The sequence below is a fragment of the Pelophylax lessonae genome (assembly GCF_965119305.1).
Source record: "Pelophylax lessonae genome assembly, chromosome: 1".
NCBI classification, from domain to species: Eukaryota; Metazoa; Chordata; class Amphibia; order Anura; family Ranidae; genus Pelophylax; species Pelophylax lessonae.
Genome location: NC_138768.1, coordinates 229,800,889 through 229,817,405, shown reverse-complemented (window position 1 = coordinate 229,817,405; position 16,517 = coordinate 229,800,889). Strand labels below are relative to the sequence as shown.

At 44.7% G+C, this 16,517-nt stretch overlaps 1 protein-coding gene across 1 annotated transcript in view; it reads left to right on the top strand.

The window, feature by feature from the left end:
• Positions 1-860: 860 nt before the first annotated feature.
• RHOF (ras homolog family member F, filopodia associated) overlaps positions 861-16,517 on the top strand; it is an 82,924-nt gene continuing 67,267 nt past the window's right edge. Inside the window, exon 1 of the mRNA XM_082251563.1 lies at positions 861-1,129. Coding sequence (XP_082107689.1) covers positions 971-1,129 — 159 coding nt within the window. The 5' untranslated portion in view covers positions 861-970. The remainder of the gene's footprint in view (positions 1,130-16,517) is intronic.

The window sequence follows — 16,517 nt, the reverse complement described above, 5'->3', positions numbered from 1 at the left end:
ATCTGCAATAAAATCACACAGTGGGAGATCTAGTCCTTTTTGTTTTTTCCATTCAACCCACTGATTGAATGAAAAAATAAAGACTCATGTATGGCCAGCCTTATTTGATCCTCCTTGCCCCACCGCAGCATCAAACCCCCCCCCCCCCCCACAGCCGGTGTCATGTCGATGTCATCAAGACCAGAGCAGAGTCCATACCCCTGCACTGGATGTGAGGATACCTAGGAACAATCCACCTCTGGATGGTGGAGAGGTGTAGGAGGAAGAAGCAGCACAAGGGTCCAATCAGTACATGTGCTGACAAGAAGCATGCTGATAGGAGGAGAAAGCAGAGTGACAGAAAGAGGAGCTCACTCTGGTACTGCTTCTCCTTTCACTGTCCAATCACAGGCTGGATGACCTGGGCTCAGTGGGTTGAATGATCCTAGCCCTCAGAATGAGGACATCCAGTGGTAAAAAAGAAGGTATCTCTGGATTGAAGGTGTTTATTGCATGTAAAGCTGTTTTAGTTATCTTTTATCTTGTTTTTGTTCGTTTTTCTTTAACCACACAAAAGGAGGGCTGTCTTAAAACAAATAGACCAAATGACTGCCTGAGTAATTGTGTCGCTTTATCATTGTTCAGCTATTAGAAAAGTGTGAAAGGGGGTATTGGATGAGCAGTCCTTATCACCTGTGTGAGCCAGCTTTACAAGGTATTCCAGTCACCTCTCCCCTCTCCCCTCTCTGATTGGCTGCTCTAATCTGTGATCGGGACTTCGTCCGACTTTCACCAAAACTTTCGTGTTTGAAAGGGGGAGGGTTTGGGAGACGCTGCTCACATGACCCGCCCCAGCCAATCACATGCCGCAGCAGCCGGGCTTCGCCTGCAGCTCTCTTGCACTTGTCAGAGCTGGCAGTGTGCGGGTCGGCGGCGGAACGTGCGAGCTATTCCGTCCGTTGTCACCCTCTCATGGACTGACTGCGCCACCATGACCCAACAACCCAACGGGACTGCCAGCAATGGCACCAGGGAGGCGAGGCAGAAAGGAGACAAGGGAAGGAAAGAGGTGAAGATGGTGATAGTTGGAGATGGAGGATGCGGAAAGACATCGCTGCTTATGGTCTATGCCAAGGGCTCCTTCCCTGAGGTGGGTATGAAGGGTGGGCACAGTACACATGGCAGGGGCAGCTAGGCACATCCTGCCTACTCTAATTATTCTCCCAGCCTGTATATTATATAATAAGCCTAGGATGGGGCTGACTCCCCCACCTCACAGAGAAGTCTTCTTCTAAGGAAGGGTCTGCAATACCCCCATCAGCCAATCATGTCCTGCAATACCCCCATCAGCCAATCCTATCCTGCAATACCCCCATCAGCCAATCCTATCCTGCAATACCCCCATCAGCCAATCCTATCCTGCAATACCCCCATCAGCCAATCCTATCCTGCAATACCCCCATCAGCCAATCCTATCCTGCAATACCCCCATCAGCCAATCCTATCCTGCAATACCCCCATCAGCCAATCCTATCCTGCAATACCCCCATCAGCCAATCCTATCCTGCAATACCCCCATCAGCCAATCCTATCCTGCAATATCCCCATCAGCCAATCCTATCCTGCAATATCCCCATCAGCCAATCCTATCCTGCAATATCCCCATCAGCCAATCCTATCCTGCAATATCCCCATCAGCCAATCCTATCCTATTTCCCAAGGGAAGCCTGGCTGTGCTTGGTGGAAGGCAGGTCAGTCAGTGTTCTAGCAGGCAGCTGGTCCAGTTCCTATAAGTATGACTCAGGTCTCTGCTTTGTACTGAAAATAGTGCAGATTAACGCTCACTCCCACTGTGCTGACTTTTCCCACACCTCTCATGGTACATAGACATGACTCGAGTCACAAGATTGGAAAAACAAGCTGTCACTCATTAGACCAGGGGGTATTTTTCCTACTGACAACTATTGTAAGAGAGATTCTTCCCACTGACCACCAATGTGAGGAGCATTCTTCCCACTGACCACCAATGTGAGGAGCATTCTTCCCACTGACCACCAATGTGAGGGGCATTCTTCCCACTGACCACCAATGTGAGGGGCATTCTTCCCACTGACCACCAATGTGAGGAGCATTCTTCCCACTGACCACCAATGTGAGGGGCATTCTTCCCACTGACCACCAATGTGAGGAGCATTCTTCCCACTGACTACCAATGTGAGGAGCATTCTTCCCACTGACTACCAATGTGAGGAGCATTCTTCCCACTGACTACCAATGCGAGGAGCATTCTCCTCGCTGGCCACCAATGCCAGGAGCATTCTCCTCGCTGGCCGCCAATGCCAGGAGCATTCTCCTCGCTGGCCGCCAATGCCAGGAGCATTCTCCTCGCTGGCCGCCAATGCCAGGAGCATTCTCCTCGCTGGCCGCCAATGCCAGGAGCATTCTCCTCGCTGGCCGCCAATGCCAGGAGCATTCTCCTCGCTGGCCGCCAATGCCAGGAGCATTCTCCTCGCTGGCCGCCAATGCCAGGAGCATTCTCCTCGCTGGCCGCCAATGCCAGGAGCATTCTCCTCGCTGGCCGCCAATGCCAGGAGCATTCATTCTACAGACTACCTATGTAAGGATCATTCTTCTCACTGACCACCCATGTAAGGAGGACATTATTCGCATTGACCAGCAATGTAAGTGGTATTTTTCTCTGGGATGAAAAGGCTTAGAAAGGTGACTTGTGATTATTGTGTTTTGGCTGTGCATGTTTGTTAGGAAGATTTTCCAATTTATTGGATCAGTCAACCTGAGAGTGACTATAGTGATCCAATCCTTTCCCTGACTGACTCTGTCACCCAGGTCAAGTGACAGTCATCTCATGGCTGTTAGTACAGCCAATACACTTCTGTAAGGGCCATGCTAGAGTCACTGGCAGCGATAGTCTGTAAGAGTTCACATCTCATATGGAGTTGCTCCCTTGCTGGCTAGCCCATGGCGATGTTGCTGTCTCATTGATTTCTTCATAGTGAGGTTCTGCAGTGTTTTGGGCGAGACTGAGTACAAAACCTATTCGGGCATGTGGTTAGTTCTTGGTGGTTTCACCAATGGAGATGTGTTTTTACTTGTGTAATTGCTTATCTAGCATTGGGGTTCAAGCCAGACTTCTGCTGCACTAAAAACATTCTGGTTCCTGCTAGTATATTTTATGTGGTTGCCTCTGGTAAAACTATCCATTTATTATCCCAGAAATCAATCCGATCCAACAGATTTCTCAGAGCTCTAACATTTTCATTCAGAGTCCCAATGAAAAAACCTGAACTTTACAAGTCTACATTTGGTATCATACCCACTGCGTCATTTGGAATGGTGAACAGTATATTTGCTGAATAAGACTAGGTGTTTTTCCTGAGGCTTTTTCTTATTGTTACAAACAAATAACAAAACAGTAATAATGTTTTTAAATATTTTATCTATAAACAAAAAACAATATTGCCCTTTAGAAAAGATTTCCTGGGAAAATGAAAAATTGTGGTTGATTTACCAAAACTGGAGAGTGCAAAATCTGGTGCAGCTCTGCCTAGAAACCAATCGGCTTCAAGGTTTTTTTTTTTTTGTCCAAGTTTAAGCTGGACACACACTATACAACGTTCTTTAGATTTTTTCCCTTTAGATTTACCAAAACCATATAATATGAGGTCAAACCTAAACACTTTCAATGTGTATGCAATCTGGCAGGCCCTTGCACTACATAGAAAAGGTAAATCTGAAGGAAAAAGTCTTCAGAAAATCTTATAGTGTGTATCGCCCTTAAATCTAAAGGAAATCTACCAACAAAAGTTGTATAGTGTGTATCCAGCCTTATGCCTCGTACGCACGTTCAGATAATCAGACAACTTATCGTTCGCATTTTGTTGCATGATGCTAATATCGAATTGAACAATGCATATAAACGTAGGATTTGTTTGGTACGATTCGGGAAAAGCTTCCTGGTTGCATAGCTATCTATCGCATGGTGCAAAATAAAAACAATGGCAGCCAGGCCTTTTCCCTGCTATTTTAGTGTTTCTGATCATGCGCAGTCTTTGTCGATTGATTTTTAGCGGACGCATAGTGTACTGATTAAACGATTGCCGTTCACTAGGCTATCGTACAACAGAAGTTTTCCTGTTTGTCCCTTCGGATTTTGTTGGATGAACTGTCGTGATCGGCTGTCGAAAAGTACTAACGATCAGATTATTGTGCGATCAGGTCGAAAGCGAGTTTTATCGTACGATTATCTGAACGTGTTTACGAGGCATTCCTTGAACAAGCTGAAGTTAGAAGCTGATTGGTTTCTATGCACAGCTGCACCAGATTTTGCACTATCCAGTTTTAGTAAGCTTCCGTTCACACTGGTGTGATTTTTGTCATGCGATTTCACAGTTCCAAATCGAATGACAAGTTGCACCCCATTGTCTTCTATAGAACCGTTTGCCAGGATTCTGAATACGTTTCCTGCTCTAATTTTTGCAATTTTAATTGCGACTTGCATAGACTTGTGTTGTATGAAGTCACAAGCCGAAATGAAATTTGGCGGTGTAAAGCACACTGACGTAGAGTGGTCTCAAAGCCGCACCGGTGTGAACGGGGGCTTAATCAACCCCATTGAATCTGAGCTGTGTGAGTTATATATCTGGATGAATAACCCTGGAATATAAAGTGTAATGCCCCATACACACGTGCAGATTATCTGCAGACTTTTGTCTGCAGACTTACCTTTTCTATGTAGTGCAAGGGCCTGCCAGATTGCATACAAATTGAAAGTGTTTAGGTTTGACCTCCTATTATATGGTTTTGTTAAGTCTGCAGACAAAAGTCTGCAGATAATCTGCACGTGTGTATGGGGCATTAGTCCAACTGCAAAATCCCTGTTTGGGATAAGAATCATACATGGAACATTCCAAAGTTTATTGGCAGGTTTCTATGTTAAAAAAATCTATAGTTTAGATGGATTGTGTGCTACATTGTCATTGTGATTGATTAAAGGAACATATGCTTTACACTTATTGATCGATACTGAATTAGGTATAGTTGTGTTCAGTCCCAATCCTTTTTTTTTATTTATTTATTTATTTATTTTTTTCATACATGGATTGGATATTTAATGTGAATATAGAGTCATCAGAAGAAATTATTGATGAGATGTGTAGTTATACATGGGATGTGTATATGTCTTCTATTGACCTTATTCACTAACATTCTCCTTTGCTCCTTTTAATACTGTTGTGTTGCTAGTAGTTTGGCACATAAAAATATGAAGTTTAGTTGTTGTTAGGAAATAGGTTATCAGACCTGAGCCTCATTCACACTGGCACTTCTGCATTTAGCTTTTCTAAGCAGAAGTGATTCGGAAGGTATAAACAACTTTCATGCCGTCACATCTTTTGTCTGCATTTAGATGTTTCTGCTTTAGCTGCGTTCAGATGGGTTTAATCACATTGACATAAGTTTTCACGCATTTAGAGTGTTTAATCACAATTCTATTTTCTTTGAGCCTGAGTTCACGCTTGTGCGGTGCAGGGTAATGCATGTGATTTGGATGGGGATCACACTGCATGCGATTTCTTTTCAATGTGATTGGGAACAATTCATTTTGTATGGGCTAAATTTGCACTGCACCTCACAAAAAAGGTGCGGGCACCTGCTTTTCTGCACTGGAATGGATTGCATGGGTGTGATCAGATTCTTGCAATGGCACTACGTTTTACAACCTGTTTTGGGTGTCATTACTTTTACATTGACGTTAGTGGCAGATCTTGTGAACTGACTGTGATTTCAGTGCGGTACGGGTAAATGCTTAGAATCCGGTGTGTTTAACCGCACTATATATATATATATATATATATATATATATATATATATATATGAAATGGGGCTAAACGCGAATAGTACAAATGGTATCATTTATATGCGTTTAGAAATGTCCTAAATTGAATGAACATTCTAACAATGAAAAATTTGAATGAAATTCTTCTAGAATATGGCCAGTTTACAGATCTAACAGCTTTCAGGCAGTTATCCTCATTTTCAGTACAGTAAAATGGAAAGGCTGCTGATGAGATGATGGGGAAATAAGTAGTTCCATTTCTCAGTAGTGAATATGTATTCCCTCATGTAACCCTATGCTCATCACTTACAGCTCTGGCTTTAGATAACTAAAATCAGGTTGCTATCGGTTATTGTTCCCTTTTTAGCATAATTTCCACTTGTTGCTGTGCTGTATGATCTTCTCTTAGACAGCAATAACTCCAGAATTCATTGTAAGGTCATAATTAGACTGTACAAGGTGTTTCTACTTCATGAGAAAGGACTACACCCTCAGTGACAATGGAGAAGTGCAGAGTATAGCAGCAGATGTTGGCTCAGCTATCTGCCCATGTGTATTTACCATGTAGATTGAGCAGTATTGTCCACACTGGGCACGTGCTGGGGTTACTGACCCAAAGACATTTACAGAAATGTTTGCACGCTGTACAAAGAAGGTAGATTGGCCTTTTATGGGTTCGTTCTACATACATTTTTCTCTGTGCACTGCATGAAAAGTGCTTAATCACATTAGAAATATTTGCTTTCATAGCAGAGGACTCTGCTAGCTGCAATTCATTTAACACAAGCCAGACATGTGGCTGATCTGAATCACAAGATGCATGTTGTATACATGAGAACAGTGTGACCTGCATGATATTGCTTTTCTGCAATTCTAGCAAAGCCAAAGCACAGTCATGGCCATCCGCAGAACTTTTTTCAGGGGGGGCATCATTGTAACGTCACCCATGCTCCACTCCTTTTTGCCCCTATAGATCCCCCTTTAGCACAGGCCAGGGCCCCCCATAGCTTTGCTTTTGGAGCAGGGTTCCCATAGATCCCCTTTAGAGCAGGCCAGAGTCCCCCATAGATTCCCTTCCTTTAGAGCAGGCCAGAGTCCCCCAAAGATTCCCTTTCTTTAGAGCAGGCCGGAGTCCCCCATAGATTCCCTTTCTTTAAAACAGGCCGGAGTCCCCCATAGATTCCCTTCCTTTAGAGCAGGCCGGAGTCCCCCATAGATTCCCTTCCTTTAGAGCAGGCCGGAGTCCCCCATAGATTCCCTTTCTTTAGAGCAGACCGGAGTCCCCCATAGATTCCCTTCCTTTAGAGCAGACCGGAGTCCCCCATAGATTCCCTTCCTTTAGAGCAGACCGGAGTCCCCCATAGATTCCCTTCCTTTAGAGCAGGCTGGAGTCCCCCATAGATCCCCCCCCCCTTTTAGAGCAGGCCGGAGTCCCCCATAGATCCCCCCCTTTAGAGCAGGCCAGAGTCCCCCATAGATCCCCCCCCTTTAGAGCAAGCCAGGGTCCCCCATAGATCCCCCGCCTTTAGAGCAGGCCAGGCCCCTCATGGATTGCCTTTAGAGCAGGATCCCCATAAATTCCCCTCTTAGAGCAGGCCAGGGAATTTACAGGAGGGGGGCGGCATCCATGAGCACGGTAAAGCCTTAGAACAGAAGGTATTCACAATTCTCATTCCATCACATATCCCAAAAATACCAGAATAATTCCACAGGTCAGGACAGTGGGCAGAGCCTTGGAAATCATTCCTTTTGTGTCCCATCAGCCAGATGCACATCCAAAAGCACCGGTGTGTGGCGCAAATACAGCCTATTCTAAACTGGTTGCGGTTTCTGCATTTTTGCCCACCATCAGTGCAGCTTATGCAAATTACAGTGACCATAGGGGGAAAAGTTAATGCGTTTCACATTAGGTATGTTTTGATTAGGGTTCTAGTATAGTGTGAAACGCGTTAACGTTTTTTGCCCCCTATGCTCAGTGTGATTGAGATGCTTTTAAAGATATTTGCACAATAAGCCTCTCGAATGCGGTATGGGAAACCCACAATTCGTGTGCATTTCTTGCACTGCATTCAAATTGCACTCCCATTGTGATCTGTAGCAGGTGTCAATGCAATCTTAATGATGCTCCAAACGCAGTGTGTTTTTCTGCACTGGATTGCATGGTACAAAATCACCATACAATCTGATTGCAGTGAATTCCCCAAAATAGCTGCACATGTGATGCGGTGCGATATGAGCGTTCAACTGGAGTGCTGCTGTCCAGAGTTCCTATTGTTTTATGCTTACAGCTGCGAGCTGAACTGGCTTCCAGTGAGTGGGAGTGACCGAGGTTTATGGACTGACCTGGAGCAGCAGTGCTTGTTCTTTTTGCTACTAGGAGCTGTCGGTGAGAGCTCTGTCAGTGATCTGGGAACATGCAGTAAGCGCACACCTGTCATGGATGCATATGTGCAGTGGCTGGGTGTTAAAACCCACTTTTTTGCCACCACATTTATGCATTATATACTCGACAAAAGGTTAAAACAAAATGTATTCATATGTCTCATTTCATCACATATCCCAAAAATAAGAGGAAAATTCCTCATTTCAGGTTAGTGGGCGGAGCCAAGGAAATTAGTGGTGCACCGAAATCTAAACCATAAATTCAGGATGCACTTGGCCAAACACTGAAAATGGCCTTTTTTTAAAAATTATTTAAAGGTATACAGCAAAACAGTCGATTATATCCGTTAATAGAAATGTACCGGTATATAACAAGAACTGAGAATTTATAGATATCTATAAAGTAACAGACAAAGTTCCAGCACAACTATAAACTTCAAGCCGTAGCCTCTACACCAAGTAATTCCTGCATTGTGATGGAGAACATCTAGAAAGACATAAATGACATGCCATACTGAAAGAAAAAGGCACTAACTGGCATGTATAAAACCCATAACGGGTTGGGAGTGGAACATGGTGAAGGGCCCTATGCCTCTTCCCCCATACCAGCTGTACCGGGCTATCGGAGCATACCAAGAAATATTTTTTGGTTTATAGAAGGAAAGAATAGACACCTTTAGGTGTCTAGATGAGGGGAGAAAAAGAATGGCTTTTTTAAAAAATGTTTTTAATTTATTTAATGTGGCTGGTGTTCATGCATTGCAGTCAATGGGGCGCGATTGCGCGTTGCAGTCTATGGGATGCAGAATATCATTATCATTTTGTTTTGTTTTTTCCTATTGGCAAAACATTGATGACCTTATTTTCAGTTGATCATTTTTGGCAGCTGATGTATTGATGCATCCCTAATGGAAATAATAATTATTTTCATTCCATCAGCCAGATTCACCAACTGTAACATAGTTTGGTCATTGTAAATGAATTGCTTCCTATGGAACGGGGAGAAAAAAATGAAACAATGATTAGAAAAATAATGCTACTTAGCTGACTTCTCATTTTTGGTTTTACTTAGGTTTTTATTGTAATGTACTCCCTTCTCATGGGGTGGATCCGCTTGGTGGACTCCGCTAGCACAGCGGGGATCGCTCTGTTGATCTCCGCTGAGCAGGTGGATGAAAGGCCTGTCTCTGCTCACTGTGCAGAGATGGACCTGTTGGAGTCCCGCTCTCCTCTATGCTGTCCGTTTTTTATCCAATTGACCAGCTGGACGGATGGCGAACGTATCGCCATCTGCCTGTTTCAAGCGGATCTTGTCGGATTGTATGACATCAGCCTCTCTATAGAGGAGAATGAGTGGCTCCATCAGGTCCGCCTGAAAAACTGACAGGTGGACCTGATTGGTCCGATCGTGTGAAAGGGGCCTAATACCTTTTTTGTTTTGTTTTTTTTTTTTTATGCATCTTTCTGCAGTTACATTGCTTTTAGAATAGTGCTGATAGTCGGATAAAAAGAAGTGTATTATGTACAGTACAAGCCATCAGGTACACTGCAGTTGTAAAGAGAAGCAGAGAACACACATACAGTGCACAGCTAGGATTCCCTTCATTCCCAAAGAGCACAGCATAGCCGCACCACATTTGCAGAGGTGGATGAATAGCATTGACAACAGAATGTGCTTTGTTTTAGACGGAAGCATGAAAGGGGATTGCTTTGCTTTCCATTTAAATTCAAACTGCATGCTTCCATATGTGTGTATATAGAGGGGAGGTCTAAGACATAACCCTGTATAAACAATAGTTACACTGGTGACAAATGTTTATGTAAAACATGCGTTTTCTTTATTTTTCCTCTATCCATTCCAAACTTCGTCTTTAACCCCTTCATTATTATACAGGATTCATATAGCGCCAACAGTTTGCGCAGCGCTTTACAATAGGAGGGAAGACAATACAGTTACAATACATTTCAATACAGGAGGAATTAGAGGTTACAATCTAGAAGGGAGGGTCAAGTGAAACAAAAGGCAATAACCGTGGGGGATTTCATGACGAAGAAAGTCTTAACACCTGAACACAGTTTTGCAACTTGACATGTTAAGTCGGCCATAGATGGTTCGAATCTTGGCCGGTTCAGCTGGGATCAGCTGAGATTCAATCAATGTATGGACAGGCTGATTGTACCCAAGTCGATGCATTAATCAACTTGGGTACAACTGGCATGTTGGATTTCTATCATGCGATTTATTGCCAGTGGCTGGAGCTTCTCATTAAAGTGGAGTTCCACCCTAAAATTATACTTACCTCCATCTTCCCGCTCCAGGTCACCTGAAAAACAAATGCATTATTGCAATTTTTTTTTTTACTTTTTTTAGAAGATAATATACTTACCTTACTTCCTCTTCCTCCCCTCGGCGGCCACGGCAATTCATCACTTCCTGGCTTGCAATGATTCCTGGGAGCTGAACGTCAGCGATCCCAGGAATCCATGCGCCTGCACCGGCCCCGACGTCAGTTCCTGTGCAGGTGCCGTCATACCTTGCTAAACAGCTTCTTTGCATGCCCAGAAGCTGTGCAGGGATGATGCTGCAGCCCCGGAAGTGACGGCAGGGCCGGTGCAGTGCATCGTGGGACCGAAGAAGACGGAAAAGGACGCAGAAGAGGATCGTCTGGCTTCAAGCTGCCCACACCTGAGATGGCAGCGCTGGACAATAAATTTTCAAGGTAAGTATTTCTTCTAAAAGGTAAGTGCAACCCGGGACAGATCAGAGGCTAGCCATTGTGGAATGCACTAGCCCTGACTGTCCCGGGGGTATTTTTATTAAAAAAAAAACTTTCCCAGGGTGGAACTCCGCTTTAAGCACTGATGAGATCTTGAAATGTGCTTGGGCAACATCTGACTTGAAGGAGCCTTAAAGCGGAGTTCCACCCAAAAGTGGAACTTCCGCTTTAGGGAGTCCTGACCCCCCGACATGCCACATTTGGCATGTCATTTTTAGGGGGGGGGAGCGGGTACCTAGTTTTGACAGGTACCCGCTCCCACTTCCGCTCGGAGCGCCGCGGCGCCCTGAGCGGAAGTTCTCCTCTCCCCCTCCCTCCCTGCAATCTTCTGGGACACATCAGAGGTCCCAGAAGATTGCCGGCCAATCACGGCGCGCAGCGCGACTCGCGCATGCGCAGTGGGTACCCGGCTGTGAAGCCGCAAACTGTAACAGCCGGGTGCCCACAGCAGTGATGCCGGCGCCGAGGGAGAGGATCGAGGCTTCCGGCGGCCGCATCGCTGGACCGTTGGACAGGTGAGTAAATGGCTGGAACTCCGCTTTAATAAGCCTTTGGAGATATACAGGATCTGGCACCGATTATTTTCTTATGTTTATTTGTTAATAGATTGAAGAAAAAAAAAAAAAAACACCCATATGCTGTATTATTCTACTTTTCTCCATCTCTTTTTGTTCCTCTGCAAATACCTGATAATCTCCCAGAAATATACAGTTGCTAGATTGATCAAATCACTCTCCAGTCTACAATCTTATTATGTAGTGTCTTGATAAGAACTATGAGGGCTAATTAGAGATTTCAATAAAAAAATAAATAAATAAATAGCATATAGACTTTTCTTCTAGAAATATGAACGTTTTATTCAATAATCCTGCTGACTGCAGTCAGCATTACATTTACATGGACACCTGCTCATGGGGGTGACTGGATGAGATTAGAAGGGAGCAAAGGTCATTGTTCTCGCTGATAAGATCCTATCGGGCCACATGCTGCTTCAGGGTTGTGGAGCTTTCAGTATCAGGTATTCAAGAAAGAATTTTAAGAATGTAAATATTGGCAGTATCATTGTAACTTCTTTTATTCAGTTTATTACAATGTGTTTTAAAATAAATTGTGTCAAGCTGATAAGTTACAGATTTTCTGTAGATGTTCCTGGTTCAGGAATCAGTTTAATAATAGTTACTCCAGCACTGTATACTCATGCAAAACATTTTGTAGGAAAGTTGCATAGCAGGTTTGGTTAAGACGTCTGCTTTTATCACCTGAGGGTATAAGGTGCCTGTAGATTTTAGGATGTGCCAACTCCTTTATGTTCCACCCAACAGATGCTGGGTTCAATTCTCAGGGCTACACACAAGGAGATATATATATATATATATATATATATATATATATATATATATATATATATTTGGTGACTATTACTTTCACCAATCCAATGAGATTATAAAATTAGCAATATGGCAAAAATTAAGGATGTCTATTACTGCAGAAATTTTGTGAAGTCCTATAGTGCCATAGCAGTCCAAAGACCTGTGCAGTTGGGCATGCATGCTCATTCCGAGTGCAGTAGAAACCGGCCAACACTCGGCCCGTGTGTATGGCAGCCGGTGTTCTAAAATTTCTTCGGACCTGTGAAAATTCCGGTCCCTCGTCACTTCCGGTGACGCTCTGTCACCACCAGCTGGTGCGAGCCCCGGTGCGCATGCGCACAAGAAATTTTCCAGGTCCGATGAAATTTTAACCACTTTAATACAGGGCACTTCCCTCCCTTCCTGCCCAGGCCAATTTTCCCCTTTTAGCGCTGTTGCATTTTGAATGACAATTGTGCGGTCATGCAACACTGTACCTACAAAGCTTTCTTTTGGTGGTATTTGATCACCTGTGCGATTTTTTTACTTTTTGCTAAACAAATAAAAAAAGACCGAAAAGTTTGAAAAAAAAAAAAAAAAAAAGTTTTTTTGTTTGTTATACAATTTTGTAAATAATTTTTTTTTCCTGCACTGATGAGACTGCAGTGACGGGCACTGATGGGGTGGCACTGATGGGGTGGCACTGATGGGGTGGCACTGATGGGGTGGCACTGATGGGGTGGCACTGATGGGGCGGCACTGATAGGCGGCACTGCTGGACACTGATAGGGGGCACTGATAGGTGGCACTGTTGGGCACTGATAGGCGGCACTGGTGGGCACTGGGCGGCACTGATGGGCACTGATAGGCGGCACTGGTGGGCAATAATGGGCACTGGTGGGCGACACTAAAGGATGGCAATGATGGGCACTTGTGGACAGCACTGATAGGGAGGACACTGGTGGGCATCACTGATGGGGAGGGCAATGGGGGGCTCCCTGAGCCCTGATTGCCATACCTGGGGTCATAGTGGGAATCCCTGGTGGATATAGTGGCATCCCCCCCAAACCCGAGGGTCTGCACTGGTAATCCAATGATCTGATTACCAGTGCCGACCCCCCCCCCCCCCCCCCCGTCAGGGGAGCCGCCGATCGGCGCTCCTTTACTCGTGCCTGTCAGGCACGAACTAAGGAAAGCCGATCAACGGCTGTTCCTGTTTACAATGTGACCAGCCGTGATTGGACACGGCTGGTCACATGGTAAAGAGCTACGTCAGTAGTCTCTTTACCGAGATCGGAGGTGCAGGGTGTCAGACTGTGTTATCCTGCCGCCGTCATATGACGTCCGGTCAGGATAGCACAACCACATTCCCGCCGTCATTCTGTTATAGGGCGGGCGGGAAGTGGTTAAGACATGAACAGCTGACCAAGAGGAGGAGGGGCTGAGGTGGGACGCACACACCGCCGCGGGAAAATTTTACAACACCGCCGTGTCATCGAGCAAGGAACATGTTGCAGAGCTGACTTATGGGCCATACACACTATATAATTTTCTTTAGATTTTTTCCTGCAGACTTACCAAAACCATATAATATGAGGTCAAACCTAAACACTTTCAATTTGTATGCAATCAGGCAGGCTCTTGCACTACATAGAAAAGGTAAATCTAAAGGAAATCTGACAACAAAAGTTGTATAGTGTGTATCCAGCTTTAGAGGAGGCGGGAAGGAAGTGAATACTCATACTAAATAGTAATGATTAAAAAAAAAAATAAGAAATACTAAACATTTTTTATCATTACTATTTAGTATGAGTATTCACTTCCTTCCCGCCTCCTCTAAAGCTGGATACACACTATACAACTTTTGTTGTCAGATTTCCTTTAGATTTACCTTTTCTATGTAGTGCAAGGGCCTGCCTGATTGCATACAAATTGAAAGTCAGCTCTGCAACATGTTCCTTGCTCGATGACGCGGCAGTGTTGTAAAATTTTCCCGCGGCGGTGTGTGCGTCCCACCTCAGCCCCTCCTCCTCTCAGTCAGCTGTTCGCATGTCTTAAAATTTCATCGGACCTGGAAAATTTCTTGTGCGCATGTGCACCGGGGCTCGCACAGCTGGTGGTGACGGAGTGTCACCGGAAGTGATGAGGGTCCGGAATTTTCACGGGTCCGACGAAAATTTTAGAACAACACTGGTCTGACAAAATGCTTCTGTTGATGGCTCATGACCGAAAAAGGTAAGCCGACCGGCTTCCAATCAGCGCTGTCAGCCAGTGGCCCCCTGTCATAACACAATAGCTCAGCAGGGGAGATCACTGTACTAATATTGGATTACAGCTGCTCCAATCTGAGCTGTCCGGGTTTTTTTTCTTGTTCAACCCAGCGGTAGTGGTGTGTACCAGGCTGAAGTATAAATGTTCAGCTTTGCTCAACCCTGCTGCTTAGTGTCAGAGGTGGTGGTGGTAGCTTGAAGCACACAACACCTCCTGGCCTATTACTATTCCCTAAAAGTAAACTTTTTGGGTTGTGATCGTTTCTGGTTTAGGGATACCTTTTTTAGTTAAAATTATACAGGCACAAGTTTTAAGGAGTAGGTTGCAGCCTTACCCCTTCCCTTAACCTACTATCAGCATGCTCCTTATCAGCACATGTCCTGATTGGCTTCAAATTATATATGATCAGCATGCTCCTTATCAGCACATGTCCTGATTGGCTTCAAATTATATATGATCAGCATGCTCCTTATCAGCACATGTCCTGATTGGCTGCAAATTATATATGGTCCTTCAAGCAGAACTCCAGCTTTTTATCTGTAGCATCTCATTGTTGCTTGTCTCCTGCAGCCTTTTGGCAGTCACTTCCCTTCTACATGCACTCCAATGATGGCTTTCTTAGGGCTGGTGTCCTGATAGTTACAACAGTATATCATGCCTGGGGCTTCCCTATTTAGAAGAGCCTTAAGCCCCGTACACACGTACCGATTGTCGTCCGTAAATATTCGGCCGCCGGCCGATTGTAGGCTTGTTAGTATGATGCTTCCGACAGCGCATTTTCGGCCGAACAGAATCTGTCGTGCAGACTTTAAAATATTTGTTGGCCGTCACCAGAACGGCTGATTGTTTGCCAGTCAGTACAGAATTCGGCCGACAGACAGCAGATTAGCAAGACTGGGCATGCTCAGAGAAGAAAAAACACAAGGAAAGTTAACCATCACATGACATCACTTCTGCAGTCGGCTGTTGTTGGCCGACAAAATTCGTGTGCAGTCTTTTGCAGTTTTCAACAGACACGACAGCCCTGGACAAAAGACGGCCGATCGTTCGGCCAACGATCAGTACGTGTGTACGGTGCTTTACCTTCCTCCAATAATAGGTTTTCTTGTAAATGTTCCCAATATCCTCTACTTTATGTAGTAACATTGAAATTGGAGGGGATTAGGATCCTTCCATTTTAAAAGGATAGAGGGTTTACCAGCATTCAAGAGATGTCACGGTATGGATCTCTTAAGCCCCGTACACATGTACCGATCGTCGTCATACAAACGTTCGTCTTTTCTCCCCGGGATGTCGATGTCTGTTGAAAAGTGCAAAGACAGCACAAGAATTTTGTCCGCCGACTTCAGCTGACTGCAGAAGTGATGTCATGTAATGGTTAACTTTCCCTGTGTTTTTTCTTTTCCGAGCATGCCCAGTCTTGCAAATCTGCGGTCTGTCGGCTGATTTCTGTACTGACAGGCGAACAATCGTCCGTTCTGGTGTCGGCATACAAAAATTTTTATGTTTGCAAGAAAGACTCTTGTCCGCAGAATGTGCGCAGACAGCTGTCGGAGGCACCATACTAACAAGCGTACAATCGGCAGATCTTTCGTCCGCCGACGTTTGTAGGACGACGATCGGTACGTGTGTACGGGCCTTTATAAGTTTTAATAGTAATTGAGGAGTGGTGCAACAAAATGCTGGGCAATCGGGTGATTGATCACTGATTTTCTGTCTACATATAGTGACAAGCTTTTCTACCACTCAGGTGTTCCCTATCAGGGAACAGTGAAAGGGGAGCTCCAGGCAGATGTAAAAACTTAAACCTGTGTATTAAGAAAACGACATGTATTTTTATATACAAATTGCACAAGAACCTGATCATCTATTGCACAGCAGCATTGAGACTTGTAGAGGAAGGGG